The 16,561-nt window shown below is 30.3% G+C and overlaps 1 protein-coding gene across 1 annotated transcript; it reads left to right on the forward strand.

Moving 5' to 3' along the window:
• Positions 1 to 11,249: 11,249 nt before the first annotated feature.
• LOC131621432 (receptor-like protein kinase HERK 1) lies at positions 11,250 to 14,922 on the forward strand. Its single transcript, XM_058892479.1, has 2 exons — positions 11,250 to 11,631; positions 11,731 to 14,922. The coding sequence occupies exon 2, from the start codon at positions 11,796 to 11,798 to the stop codon at positions 14,322 to 14,324; it is 2,529 nt and encodes an 842-aa protein (XP_058748462.1). The 5' UTR covers positions 11,250 to 11,631; positions 11,731 to 11,795; the 3' UTR covers positions 14,325 to 14,922.
• Positions 14,923 to 16,561: the final 1,639 nt, after the last annotated feature.

Genomic DNA, 16,561 nt, shown 5'->3' on the forward strand with positions numbered 1-16,561 from the left:
TAGGATATTAATTAATTCACATATCATAAATTTGATATAATTTATGAGTAATAAATAATAATAATTATATATTTTGATATAATTTATGAGTTATGAATAATAGTTATTATATATTTCTATCCTAATTCAAATTTTAAAATTTAAAATAATTTTTATTAAAAAAATTAAAATAATTTTACTTACAAAATAAGTTATAATTTTTTATTTATATATTTATAATAATTGTTAATCTTTATAAAAAAGTAAAATATTCTTATTTTAAAACAAAACTCACGTTTTTATTTTCTTTAAAAAAATCATATTCAATTAATTAAAGTAAATAATAAAATTGTTTCAATTTTAAATAGAATAAAAATAATGCTCAAAATGTGCATAAATAATGAATAATAAGCACACAAATATGTAAAAATAAAAAAAATATATAATATTTTTTAAAATGTTTAAAAATGATAACAAAATATTATCAATTTCATTGTTCAATATAATATTTTTGGATTAATCATTAATCCTTGTTTGTTTTTATATTTACTGTTTATATAGTTTTTATATTTTAACGCACTATTTAAAAATATAACAATTTTTATAGTGTATATAAAGTATATATAATATAAGTTTATTTAAGAAAAATTAATATAAATTACGTGATTATTATTATTATTAATTATAATACATTATTTTTATTATTTATTAAGAAAAAATGTGATTTTTTAATTAAAAAAACGTGTATTCATTATTTGAAACAAATTTCACAATTATTTAAAATACAATTATATATTTTTTTCACAATAAAATTATTATGCTAATTATTATTTAGTTTTTGTATATTTTTTATAGACACTTTGTGAATTTGTATATATTATATTTAAAAATGAAACAACTTTATTATTTATATTAAGTGAATTCAATATGATTAAATTTAAATAAAATTAAAATAAAAATAAAAATATTTAGCATTATGATTTTTTTATATGAAGTATAATTAGATAGTTATACAAAAATGTGAAAAATCTATTTTATGTATGAGAATAGGGAATTATGATTTATTAGAGAGGAAATTATTTATTATTAAAAATAGGAGAAAATTATTTTAAGTAAGAATCTTGAGAAAATTATTTTAAGTAAGAATCTTGATTTATATAAGTTAATAAAATAATTTTTAACTTTAAAATTGTTTAGGAAATTTTGATTCACCTTAATTTTATTGATTTACCTTCATTTTATTGATTCACTTTCATTTTATACCTATTAATTATATTGATTCACCTTGATTTTAATTTTTTAATAATTATTGAATTATTTCGGAAGTGTATATCCGAAACATTCCAAGACCAATTTGGTCTTGGAATATTTCGGATATGCATCTCCGAAAACACCTCCCTCTCCCAAAAAGGGGTGTTTTCGGAAATGCATCTCCGAAAACTCAAAAAAGGGGTGTTTTCGGAAATGCATCTCCGAAAACACATTTTTTTCGTGTTTTCGGAAGTACATTTCCGAAAATATTTTTTTTTCAATAAAAGTACGTTTTCGGAAATGTATTTCCGAAATAAGGGGTATTTTGGTAATTTCGCCAGAGGTGGGTAAGAAGGTTAGGAGGTGGGTAAAGAAATTCTCAAACTAAAAATATTATCTAAAAGTTTAGCAATCATGATTGAGAAGATTTTATCTTCACAAACGATAACACGTCTTCTCCAAAGAATATATGAAATATTTTAGGCTAAATTACAGTTTTGATCCCTCTGTTTTGGGTTTTCCACGATTTTGGTCCCCTATTTTCTTTTTAAACACTTTTGGTCCCAATCCCAATTTTGATGCAACTGTTCATGCACTGTTCATGTACGGACATGTACTGTTCATGCACTGTTCATGGACAAATTTGGGATGGGGACCAAAACTGTTTAAAAAGAAAATAGGGGAACCAAAATCGTGAAAAACCTAAAATAGAAAGACCAAAACTGTAATTTAACCAATATTTTAGAATCATTGTGAGTGATGTAGAAGTTGTCAATGACTCATGAAATAATTTATTTTTAGTAAAGTTGGTGACACTTCGTTTTTATATGTGATTATTTAAGACAACGGTTGATACTAGTATCCAAAAACAAAAATACAGCACATTGATCCGATGTCAATTATGCAAGTCAATTTCATCCAAGACAGCACATAACATGGCTATTCATGCTTTCACACCACCTGGAACAATTTTCCAGTCCATATGTTTTGGCTCGTTCATAGCTTCATATTTTATTTTATTTTCAAATGTAACGCACAACGGCAAATATTAGTCAATTGGTATAAGTTTAAAGTGTTGACATATTGCAATATAAATTCTTTTATAAATGCCGGTCAAAGGTCGAATCTTAGATAAAATAGTTAAGAGATTTAAACAATTTTTTAGAGTTTTATTTTTTAACAGACAAATTAGATGTATTTAATGTCCATATATATATATATATATATATATATATATATATATATATATATATATATATATATATATATATATATATATATATATATGATAAAGCACATTCAAACAACTGGTAGGTATATGGATCTTCTCACTTATAAACTGTTTAACCTCTATTTTTTCAAACAATGCGAGAGTAACAACTCACGTTTTTTTCTCAACATTTCATGCTTTCAAAAGCTCTAATTACATCAACAAATTACTTTAACCTTTTTTTTATATGTGAAATAAAAAGCCCATGATAAGTGTGTGGACGCACTACTAACTTTTTTATAAACACAAAACGGGAGTAAATTAGAAGGAAAAATAGAACCAAAATACTAGAATAAACGATAAAGATAACCATTAAAAGAATAAAATGTTAGAATTTTTTGGGGTCATACATGTAATAAATTAATGTGTTAGGACCATTATTTAATTAGCCAAATTAAAATGATCTATTTAATGTAAAGTTTATGGCTAAGGATGTAATTGTCATGAAAAATATTGTGTAGATACCAAAAATCTTATTTCTATTATTTGTAATGGGTAAAATTGGAATAAGAAACCTTGAATAATCATGACCCTTCATGGAAGGGCATGAGATTCTAAACTTGAATAAACATGACTCTTCATGAAAGGGCATGTAATTCATATAAATAAGGGGTTATGGTCCCCAACTGTAGACATTACTAGAAAATATCATAAAATATTTATTCTCTTTATCTCATTGGAAGAGAAACAAAATCTACAATTGGAAGGTCATTACTCTATCAAGATCATCATCTTCTCATTAAAATTTTCATGGATCCTAAAGATACGCTTCCGCTTTCTATTTCATCTTGAATTAAGTATGGGTTAATAAAATTCTAATTAATTAAGAAAATTTCCAACATAAAAATATCACTTATTAGCCCACAATAATTATCAATAAATAATTAGACTTAAGACACGTTTGAAGTTTCTTAAACTTTTTTTGTCTTTATTGTGGCTATCTCTTTATCTTTATATGAATCATACTCAAACATTACTTAACATCAATTTTTTTTTTTAATTTTATATTTTAATGATTAGAATTTCACTTAAAAATTAGGAAGTAAAATGTTGAGAATTCAAGTCTGTACCATTGCAAACAAATGTCCTTACATCTATCAATTGAGTGAGGTAATTAACTTAATTTCTAGCGTCTAGAAAAACATTTATATTTGTAATAAACATTTCTCAAATTGCATAGCATAGAAAATAACAATCGTTATTTAGTAACGAGTTACAAAATCCATACCATCCTAAAGAATAATTATGCTACCAAAACATACTACTTTGATTGAAATTAAAATGGGTCCAGCTAAATTTATGTAACGCCTGCATCATTTGGTATGTGTGCATCTGCTTTGGAATGGCCTCTGTGTTTCATGCTACAAACGTGAGTTTTTTTAAAAAGTTGTTTGGATTGCATTAAACATATCCATTCTAATGTCCAAAATTGATTCAAATTTTGGAGCTTTCAAAGTACTAACTTGCAATCAATTTTGAAATTTAATAGCCTCACACAAATATTTATTTTCTCTACGACTTTTGTTTCCCTTATAATTGTAAATATTTCATTGTCAATGTTTCCATATGAGTACAACTCTCCATGTGTTTTGTTGAGCAACTGCAACACAATATTATTTCTAGCTCTTTAAATGATATAAATGATTAAAAGTCAAACTGCTATCAGCTGGACAGCTGCTCCTTCGCCTTCCTTCACTTTATCAATAATTCTTTAAACATTCTGAGGTGATCATACTCCCCTCAAATAGTTAGTCGATATTCCCAACCATTTTAATGTCTCTTTCAAACAATTGATAACAATTCTCCATTAAATGATAATAATTTATTTTGATCAAAATAAAATATCAAATTACATTTAAAAATCTATCAATTAACAATATCATTAATCAAAATCAAAATGTTCGTTAAATTAAAAATATGTAAGAATGTGTTTGAATGAAGTAATTGAAAATTTTTAAAGAATTTTAAATTTTAAATTTAGATTTAGATGATTCAACTAAAATTTATTTATTTTTTAAAAAAATTATTTGTTTAGATATAATATCATGACCAATCATTATTAGATTTTTGGGGTTATTTTTATAAACTTTAAATTTTTAGGGCGAAATTTAAATTTTAAAAATAACAATTTATTTAAAAAATTTAAGTATAAATGAATCAATTAGTAAAATTTTAAAATTATTGAGGAATAACTTGTAATTTTTTGAAAATTTTGAGGGTCAATTTTAAATGTTTGAAAAATATGACAATCAACTTGCAAAATTTAAAATAATAGCATTAGATAATTGGACATTTAAATTCTATGGACTATAAGAGGATTTTGAAATTTTTTTAATTTTAGATATTATTTCAAAATCATAAAATTTAATTTGGACAAAATATTTTATAAATTTTTATTATTTTAATATTTCTTTATATTTTTTGGGTTAAATATGTTTGTAGTCCCTATAAAATTACCAAAAATGACTTTTAGTCCCTATAAAAAAAATATTGACTTTTAGTCTCTATAAAATTATTTTTACACTCAGTTTTAGTCCCTCTACATGGACTAAAAATGAGTGCAAAAATAATTTTATAGGGACTAAAAGTCAATATTTTTTTATAGGGACAAAAAGTCATTTTTGAGATATTTATTGGGACCAAAAACATATTTAACTCATATTTTTTTGTCTAAACAATAAATTTTGTTCAAATTATTTTAAACTCCTTTAAAACATTACATTACTTCATCAAAATGACTCATCCAAACACACTTTAAGTAATTGAAATTTTTTAAGAAATTCAAAATTCTAAGCAATTCAAATAATTCAATTAATATCCATTCCTTTTTAAATTCTTTTATTTGGATGAAGTATTAAAATGATTTATTGTTAAATTTTTAGGTCATTTTCATAAATTTTAAAAAAAATTAGACCAAATTTAAAATAAAAAAATTGGAATAAATTTGTAATTTTTGAAAATTTGAAGAGATTAATTTGTAAAATTTGAAAATTATTTAGGGATTTATTTACAATTTTTTTAAAATTTGGAGGGTGAATTTTGAAACTTTTATAAAATATAAGGACCATCATGCATAATTTGAAAATAATAATAAATAATTTACATTATATAGAGTGAGTGAATGAGAAATTTCAAATTCTTTAATTTTTTGGTGTAATTTAAAATTTCTTAAATTTAACTTTAAATCATTTTAAATTTTCTAAAAAAATTATTTTTACTCTTTAAAATATTTTCATCCAAACACACTCTAAATTTACTATAAAAACGAGATATTGGATAAAACAACTATTTTTATACTTTATTTGTTGTATAAACTAATCATGAAACTGGACAAATCAGATAATAAGAGATTAAACAACAACATTAATTATTATCTCTCGCTAAACTATAACACAACTTTTTATCTCAAATATATTTAAATATAAAAATTATATTATTTTTTGTTTTTGTTTTTCATCACGATATAGTCTTGGGATATCAATTCTGACATCAAATAATTTCTCCCTATTAATTCAATCAAATAAAATATACTTGAAAAAAATAATCCTATGCATTATTACGAAACACAATAGAGTATAAAATTGTTTTATAGTATTACATATTGTTTTGTATTTCTTTCTTGTGCTTACTTACTACTTAGCTAAATCACCCCTCCAAATCGTTTTTGTTTATCTATTACTTAAATAAGTGATTTTCACATTTTTTTTTGGTTTTTTTGTGATTTCGTGGGTCATCGTTTGTTTTGATTTCCCATTTTTCTGTGGTGTATTTTGATTTCTCGTCTTTGTGCGGGTATTTTGTTTTTCTGTTTTTGTGCAGTGTTCATTTGTTTCAGGTTGAAAGATTAGTTTCGATCTAGTGCAGATTCAATCAATGACTTTGGTGCCGTCAACGCTACAGATCCGGAAGCATGAATATTTCGGACATCTCAATACAGTCAATACATTAATATTTGTAGGCATATGCAATTTGCCGTTTTATGCTATTAACATGGATGCTGTGGATTTGTTCGCAGATTCATCCTTTTTATTTTTGGCGATTTTGAATTTGTATTGCAACGATGTACTCTATCGATTTGAATGAATGAATATCATTTATTTTCTGTCAAAAAAAAATGCATACTAAGTGACTTACACATTACTCGTAACAAAGTGTTGTTTGTCATTTTAAGGAATTGTTATTACTTAGCACTTGATGCGGTGTTAATTATGCACACGTCAATTTCCTACAATTTGGTAGGGCATAATATAGCACAAAAGCACATGACTTATTCATGCTTTCATACCAACAATTTTCCTGTCCATGTGTTTTCATAATTTCAAATTATTCGGACGGCTAGATCAACAAAAATCATTTCCAAATGTCTTTCTTAGACTAAATACATACATAATCTAATTCCGATAAAAATTGCGAGATTTAATTTTATTTCCATATGTATCTTCCAGGCACGTGTGTGAAGATTAGTACGATAGAGTAATAATATCTGATTTAAATGATTGACATCTTTCAATATATATGTGTTTTTTCATAAATACTCCCTCCGTCCCAAATTATAAGAGAAATTCATTTTTTAGATTTATTGAATAATTAATGTATCTAGTCTGTATATAGACTAGATACATTAATTATTTAATGAATCAAAAAAGAGAATTTCTCTTATAATTTGAGACAGAGGGAGTATCTCTTATTGTTAATGATCAAGTTTTAAATAAAACAGTTAAGAGATTCAAACATTTATTACTTATACAACATGTAGCTTGTGAGATTTAATTTAATTACTAAAAAAATTAATCAAAATAACTTTGGCTAGAGAAAATTAATATCTAGAAAATGTTTTCCTGCTTATTTACTTTATTTACTTGTGAATTTAAACTAAATTTCCTTACGTTTTTTCTATTCTTCCTATAGTAAATTTGTAAATAAATCCGCAAAAAATATATTTGTAGGTAAATTCACAACTGTTTGTAAAACTTCTAATACCTTTCACGGTAAACATTAAGGTAAACCGGACATAAAATCAAATAATTCATAGATAAATCTGTAGCTAATATATTTTTATAATTAAAAAAGAGGATTTCAATAATTCAAATTAAAATTGATCATCACAAAATTTTGCATAGACACCTTATGACATCACCAAAACCAATATAGATCAAATGAAACTATAACTTTGATAATAGAAGTATGAATCACTTCTATTATAAACTCACTATTTTTTCACTTCTAATCGATGTGGGGCTTTAAACCTTTTATATTTGAAACCCAACACAACTCACTCATAAACTTGATTATGTTTTCATTAAATAATTGAAAATAGGTAGTAAAGAGTAACATGTTACCTCCTTAGTGTGAAGACCTATGAGTTCTTTCAGTTTGGCAAGAAAGACATTCTTCTTGGTAAAAAGAAAATTGTATATGTTTGTAAAAATCGTGAATCAACATGACCCGTGAGTAAAAATACCTCAAATTAATGAGGCATAAAATCCTAAAACTTAAAAAAATTAAGAGATTGTATGTCAAAATGTTATGCCAGTCGCTCCTACCGATAACGAGATCCATGACGAGTTATTGGCTACTTCTAAAAAATCATTAACCAAAATGTTATGTCACATTATCGACAAGATAAATCTAATTCCTCTTGAGCTAGAACATGTTCAAGAGTTTGAGTGTTTCTTTGTCGATCCTACAGATATAAATGATTTGGTCATTGGAAATTGGTGGTTGGACATAGGGTTAGTGTAGGTTTAATGCACATAAGTATATAAAATTGAATATCTCATTATGGTACATTTATCGTTTTGTATAGAACTAATATGTCACTTATTTTTTGAATTTTGTTTAACCATTAAGTTACATTCGCCATGTTTGTATAGAATTAAATAAATTGGATATTTATGGATTCTTGAATTCCGTTAGTATTTGATTTACAAGTAATTATGCAAAACATATTGAAACATATATAACATCACGATTATATGGGAGAAAAAGACTATTACTCAGCACCATTTCTTAATAAGTGAGTAATTTTAAAATTCTGGTTTCTCTATTATATACTCCCTTCGTCCCAAATTGTAAGAGAGAAAAACAAAATCACGTTTATTAAGAAAAATAAAAACACAAACATTTGACTTATAGTTTTCTTGAAATAAATTGCTTTGGAAAGTTTAAAAAAATTCTAATTGGTTGTTGGTTATAGAAATAATGAGAGAGAATGTAAGTTAAATGCAATTTGCATTTAATTTTACCTTGAAAGAAATGAAAGATGATTTTTTTCTCTTATATTTTGGGACAAGAAAATGCATTTTTTTCTCTTATATTTTGAGACGGAGGGAGTATATTAGTTTCCATATTTTAAAAAATACTAATTATATATGCTTGTGTTCATTCAGTGAATATTTTCAACTGATCATCATATCTCTTTGGACGAATATGGTAATTACACTGTGTTCCTTACACAATCCACTTGAAAAAAAAGTTGCAATAAATTATTACTAGAAAACTTTATGTTTATGAGACTTTTAGTAATATTTGCTTTGACTTTGTAATTAGTTTAGCGTGTAATATTTTTCGCAACACAAAAAGCTCCCGCAAATTTCTTCAGCTCTAGGAAAAAGGACTAAACATGGGAACCTTCTAGCGTAGCACGATAAGCCATTGATCCCATACATTATACCAAGAGGTGTGTATCATAGAACAAAGATGGAAGAACAACCAGAAGGAGGGTTTTCAGGACCGATACTTGGCAAGAATTCGAACGTCTTTATAAAATTCCAAGCACTAAGATGAATCTGCGATTAAGCAACCTTCAAAAACCTCAACACCTCCACCTCAAACTCATAAAAGGACAACCACATATTTATCTGGGTAAACAAACACTCATAAAAAGGAATGAAGCACTCCTTAAAACTGCTACATATCCTTTTGCCTAGTTCTACAAGGTGAACCCAACATTCAGTGGGGTGTCTGCCTACGATATTAGTTGCACTCATAGTCGCTAGATCACTTAAAGTATAAGGGGTTTCCAATATCTCAGAGTTTATTCAGCTATATTTGTTCGCGTTAGCCGATTCCACTAACATGACTCCTTTAAGAGGTATCTCATCAGCCCGAAATATCTCAAAGGTTTGAACCAACTAACACCCTCGGTCCGATATCCCCACGCCGAAGGGTGGCAAACGGACAAGTCCGTCCCGTTTAGACCTGTCCTGCAAAAGCCCGCAAAAATGGGGCATGAAGGGGCAGGTATAGTTAAGAGGATAGGGCACGGGTACTGCATTTTTAAGGCTAAAGATGCATAAAATCATGTTAATATCTATGTCCATAAAAACCCAAAGAAAAAAAAAAGATGGGGCGGGGCGGGCTCATTAGAGAGTGAGAGTCTAAATCCTTGTTCTGTCCCGCACTAAAGTGTGAGTAAAATGGGCATGCACAATAGGTCGGACCCATTTTTCCACCCTGACCACGCCAGATGATCCTTAACGCCAGCATCACTCGGACTCCACCCATATGCAGCGTGGTAAGTTTTAATGAACTTTCAGGCTTCTTTCCTAATTCAAAATAGCGACTTTCATCTCGAAGTCAATGAAAGCAGGAGAGACCATATCTCCTAAAGTTATAGAGGGTGCAAGCACAAAATTGACTGCATGATCACCCTCTACGTCTTCCTCAAAAAGAAAAGCGTCAAAACTTATTTATTTATTTTATTTTAATTATCGAATAAAAATTAATTTAATAATATAATATAAAAATATAAAGACTATCAATTTCTTAATTAAGAATGTTCTTTTATGTCATTTTTTATTTATCAGCTGGTGTGACCGCTAATTTACCAAACACTCAAATTAACTTATCAGATATATATCATCAGTTATAAACTACCAGTTATCTGCTACCAACTACCAGCTATTAGTTATTAACTACCAACTATCAACTATTTTTACGAAACAGAGCCGGTCATATGCTTGTTTGTCATCAATTTTTGTTATATTGAACGGCTCTCCAAATACATACTTAACATATAGTTTGGATTAAGGATCTAGTCTTTTATTGTAGAGGTGGCAAAGAGGCATATGTTCGCCTCCTTTAAACACATCCTACAAAAATCCGCAAAAAACAAGACAAACATAATTGACAGTGCAGACCTAAAACATTGACTCGCCCCGCAAAAAAGTGAGTATGGAGTGGTGCAGGCCCGCGGACACTGTATTTTTTAAGCCTAAAAATATAAAATTTATATTAATGCTTTCGCTCGTAAAAAAATAGGATAACACGGAACAGTCACATTAGAAGATATGCTCCGCACTAAAATAAGAATAAATTTATTATACTCATCAGACAGAATCCGTTTTATTACCCTAACTTTCTTGCATCTCAATGTTAGTTCACATTAAAATTATAAAAATTAAAATTTTTCCAAACTAGGGTTAGTTGAATTTTCTTAAAAAGTTATATTGAATGTGTTATAAATAAGTTAAAACTAAGTCTAACAATTCCATTACCATTTTGGACCTCTCTTCCTAACTTTCTGTCCATCTCTCTTTCCTCTCTTTCTCTCTTTTAATTTTATTATCTTTCTAAAACAAAAATAATTTTATAATGAAGAAAAAGTGAAATTATAAGAAAAATAGAAAAGAGAGAAGGAGAAAAATGCAAGGAGAGAAAAGAAGTGCATTTCATTACTCTCACTTTTTCTTCCTTTTTTGTTTCTATTCATTCTCCATTTATACTACTCTTAATCAAACAACCTACACACACTAACCTCAATTTCCTCACCTATCTCAATTTTTTAAATCACTATTTACACCACACACGTTTTCAAGTTTCACTCAAATATCCAGCACCTACCCTTCATGTATTTTTGACCAAACTTCCACCGTTTCCACTTTCTCTCTCTATATTAAACTAGACAAAATATTAAGAATCTATGAATATGTCAAAACTTTAGGTTGTCACAAACATTATTCCAGCTTATGCTTAGCTATATTCTCTCAACTTGTCTTTCTTCTTCTTCTTCCATTCAAATCTCTCTCCCAAAATAACAACAACAAAAAACAGATCCTTTCAAACTTGTCTTCTCCTCTCTCTCTCTCTCTACCTTCATTCTACTTGAACTACTTCAACAGTGTTAAAAGGTACCATTTTTTTCTCTCTTTCTTTGACTTTTTCTGCTTTTTTGCTTATTAAGTTCTAAAAAAAACCCTAATTTGTTACTTTTTTTGGTTCTACCACAGATCTTCCTAGGATTCAAATTGCTTCAAAAAGATAGTTTTTTTGGAAGCAAAACAGAAAACCCATTATGATGGATTGGAGAAAACTTGGTTTGATTTTATGTGCTTTGAATCTCTTACCTTTGGTATGTTTTTGTGCAACTTTTGTTCCAGCTGATAATTACCTTATAGATTGTGGATCAACTTCAACTACTTCAGTTGGTAGCCGCAATTTCACTTCTGATACTTTATCTAAGAAGTTACTTACAACTCAGCAAGAGATTCTTGCTAGTACTTCTGCAAATTCAGTTTCTTCCAAAGATGATGAATCACCACTTTATAAAACTGCAAGAGTTTTCACTGGATCTTCAAAGTACACTTTTCCTATTAACCAAAAGGGAAGACACTGGATCCGGTTTTATTTTTTTCCTTTTATTTATGATAGATACAATTTGAATGCTGCGAAATTCGATGTATCGACGCAAACCATTGTGCTTATTAGTGGTTTGACCATGCAGAAGAATCCTTTTATGAAGGAGTATTCTATCAATGTTACCACTGATGTTCTTGAGATTACCTTTAGGCCTTTGGATAGTTCGGTTGCATTTGTGAATGCAATTGAGGTTGTTTCTGTTCCTGATGATCTTATTACTGATGATGCTCTTAACTTGAATCCGTCGACGTCGTATTCGGGTTTGGGGACTCAGGCTTTGGAGACTGTTTGGAGGGTTAACATGGGTGGTCCTGTTGTTGCATCAGGAGTGGATCCTCTTCAGAGAACTTGGGTTTCTGATAAAAAGTTTCTTCTAACATCGAACCTTGCCACTGATGTTTCGAATATTCCTGGCGTTAAGTATGCTTCTGGAGGAGCAACAGAAAATACTGCTCCGTCTAATGTTTATGGTACTGCCGCGGAGATGAACACGAACACGACCGGTGATACTAATCTTAATTTCAATGTGACATGGCAATTTGATGTGGAGCCGGGATTTCAATACCTTGTTCGAGCTCACTTTTGTGATATAGTCAGTAAAGCTCTCAATTTACTTTACTTCAATGTTTATATTGACTCAATGGCAGCTGCTAAGGATCTTGATCTTAGTACTAAAGGAAATAATGTTTTGGGTGCTCCATATTTTATGGATTTGGTTATGCCGGTAGCTGACAGCAATAAACTAAATATAAGTATTGGCCCTTCCACTTTGAATAAGGACGACCCTAATGCTATTTTGAATGGGCTGGAGATCATGAAAATGAACAATTCTATTGGCAGTCTCAGTGCAAATGCGGCGTCTGGTGCTGGAGGTGATTCCTCTGGTTCGAGTTCTAGTCATATTGGTCTGATAGCTGGTGTGAGTGTTGGGGTAGTGAGTGCATTGGTCTTGGCCGGAGTTTGCTGCATGGTGTGTAGGAAACGAAGGAGGTTGGCAAGACAAAGGCAGTCGAAGACATGGATTCCTTTGTCCGTCAACGATACACATACGATGGGAAGTAAATATTCCAACGGCACAACAATTAGCGCTGCTTCAAACTTTGAGTACCGTGTTCCTTTTGCGGAAGTTAAGGAGGGTACAAACAATTTTGATGAGAGTTGGGTTATTGGGGTAGGTGGCTTTGGGAAAGTCTACAAGGGAGAGTTAAGGGATGGCAGGAAAGTGGCGGTGAAGAGGGGGAATCCACTGTCACAGCAGGGGATTGCTGAATTTAGGACGGAAATTGAAATGCTGTCGCAATTTCGTCATCGCCATTTGGTGTCTTTGATTGGTTATTGTGATGAAAATAATGAAATGATCTTGATATATGAATACATGGAAAATGGAACTCTCAAGAGTCATTTATATGGTTCCGGGCTCCCGAGCTTAAGTTGGAAGCAGAGACTTGAGATATGCATTGGATCTGCTAGAGGACTTCATTACCTTCACACCGGCTATGCTAAAGCAGTCATTCACCGTGATGTAAAGTCGGCAAATATCTTACTTGATGAGAACCTGATGGCTAAGGTGGCTGACTTTGGATTGTCAAAGACCGGTCCTGAACTTGATCAAACACACGTGAGCACGGCCGTCAAGGGGAGTTTCGGGTACCTTGATCCAGAATATTTCAGGAGGCAGCAACTGACCGAAAAGTCCGATGTGTATTCCTTTGGGGTAGTTTTGTTCGAAGTTCTTTGTGCAAGGCCTGTTATCGATCCATCTCTTCCTAGGGAAAAGGTAAACTTGGCAGAATGGGCGATGAAATTTCTTAAAAAAGGACAGCTTCAACAAATCATCGATACAGCACTTGCAGGGAAAATCAAACCAGAATCTCTTAGGAAGTTTGGAGAAACTGCTGAAAAATGCTTGGCTGACTATGGTGTTGATAGACCTTCAATGGGAGATGTCTTGTGGAATTTAGAGTACGCTCTTCAACTTCAAGAAGCTGAGGTTCAAGGTGATCCTGAAGAAAATAGTACAAACATGATCGGCGAACTCTCTCCACAGGTCAACAACTTCCACCAAGACGCAAATGTTTCTGCTTCTGCTTCTGCTGTACAGTTTGAAACTTCAACTGTAGATGATCTTTCTGGCGTTTCTATGAGTAGGGTATTCTCACAGCTGGTGAAGTCCGAGGGTAGATGAGGCCCCTTTTTCTAAATCATGTATTACAGTATTCTTCTTTTATCATTTTTACTGTTTGTCTTCAAATCAATATAGCTCTCTATCACCTATGTGGCAACGACACTTCACATTGAAAGTGTGTCTGGTGTCCAACACGTGTCAGTGTCGGCATTGACACAACACTGACATGTTGTTACATTCATTTATTCAACCTTCTCAAATTATTACCGGTGTGTTGTGCTAGAGTCGGTTCTTCATAGTGATCGAGGCACTTATTAGATTTGTAAAGAAAGATGGAGTTACTCAAACACACTTTCTTAATGGTATTCAAAGGTTTGCACCATGGTTGAGTGCAAGTTCTGCAACTATTTAGATGTACTTTATTATCAACCAGAGAAATACCTACATCTAAAAATTGGCAATGTTGTCGAGCTTATTAGAACTCAGTCTTGTATTTTTGTACCATATGAAAGATTAAGGCTTGCTGTACTTTCATTTTGTTATTATATGTTTTTTACTGACTTGCTGTTACTGTTAATGAGTTGAATCCTGTCTTGTGTTTGCAGAATTTAGCATTTTCCTGTATGATTTGGTCTATAATTGATTCAAATTTTTCAGAGAGCAAGCTTGTGAACTATGATAAGCATTTTGGCTGTATTTGACATTCTGTTTTGGACTATTTTGAATAGGTAGTGGTTTAGATCTAGTGCACATCCCTATCATGGAAAATACTACTAGTGTTTTCTCTTTTTGAAGTTAGTTGTCCATGACTAGGTTGGAGTGAGGAAAATGCTTATGGCCAATTTAAGCACACCATCACCACTTCCACTATCTTTCTACTATCCCTTTTCATCCTCCAAGATCACTGGCAAAGCAACACAATCACAATACCACTAGGGATTCCTTGTGTATAAATAAATGCTAATTTTGGAAAGAAAAATAAATATTAATACCATAAAAATACCCAACTTACACACATACTAAAGGGGATATAAGTGCAATTACTTGTACATGTAAAACCAGTAATTGAGCAAAGGAGATGTCTATTGACTAGGTTGTTTACAGAAACTAGATACAGTAGCTTTGAACTTGACGAGCGTTGGACACTGATTCCCCGCAAAAACAAACAAGCACGCAGCATTAGTAACCATAACGAGTGAGATGAACCTTACTAAATCGAGAAAGCATCCTATGAAAGATTGAAACAGAAGCATGAGTAACATACTTAGCCCTCCCTAGAATCTTACAATTACTCTTAATATTATAGTTCAATCTATTGCTTGCACAAATTACACTATCCTTCACACTGCTGAAACATTTAATTGTCTTCCCAGTGACACTCAGTTTCTTCCTTGAGAATTTGTAGCTTCGCAAATACACTTGCCTGCAAGAGAGACTGTCAACTTCAGCTCTGTCGCGATAACCGTTACAGTTTATAGCTTTCACGAATTCAACTTCTGATTCCGGCCATTTGTAGAGGTTTGCGAAGGTTGGCCTGATGGGGATACTTTTGCTATTGACACAAACTGATATGCAATCAGAATCCATGGAATTTGGGTTAAGGATTCCAATTCTAGAGCTCAATACTCTAATGTGAGGCTTTTATATAATTCAAATCTTAGTGATCAGAGAAATAATATTTATAAAGTGACAGGATGTGACATAATAATTTTTTTAATAAATTTGATGACCTATAAAATCGATTATGAATATGCCATGCTAAGGTGTCCTTTGAAATGAACGTTTAATACTGAGGAGTCCTATCTTTCTTGCAGCTTATATACTAACAAATAAAGATAATGTTAGTTTAAGGAAAACAAGTCATTCATCTCAAGCAAGACTTTGTATGAACTACACGCTAGACAGTTTATATAATTAATAATAATGGAGTTATCACAGGGCATGATGCAAAGTGAAAGAGTGAAAATATCTGAGTACAGAGGAATCAAAGTAATAAGATTATTAGAAGACACCATCTTGATCAAATCATAAGATGGAACAAAATCAACAAAAACTTCTGATCATTTTGCAAACTGAGAGTACAACAATAACCTCTTGATCAATGATTAACCATCCCCCATACAGTAACACTGCAAAAATAGCCTGTTGATCAATGATTACCCATTTTATAATCAGTAAAACCCCCCATTGAAACACCCTGCATCCACAAAAACAGAATTTAAAATTGACATGGAGCTTATAAAAGCAAGCTGCAGTATACTACTCTTAAGCAATGTTCTTCCAGAATAATAACTACT

Source organism: Vicia villosa, unplaced genomic scaffold, assembly GCF_029867415.1.
Source record: "Vicia villosa cultivar HV-30 ecotype Madison, WI unplaced genomic scaffold, Vvil1.0 ctg.000004F_1_1_1, whole genome shotgun sequence".
Lineage (NCBI taxonomy): Eukaryota > Viridiplantae > Streptophyta > Magnoliopsida > Fabales > Fabaceae > Vicia > Vicia villosa.

Coding starts and splice junctions, on each gene's coding strand:
- LOC131621432 (XM_058892479.1), top strand. CDS start 11,796: ATGATGGATTGGAGAAAACTTGGTTTGATTTTATGTGCTTTGAATCTC.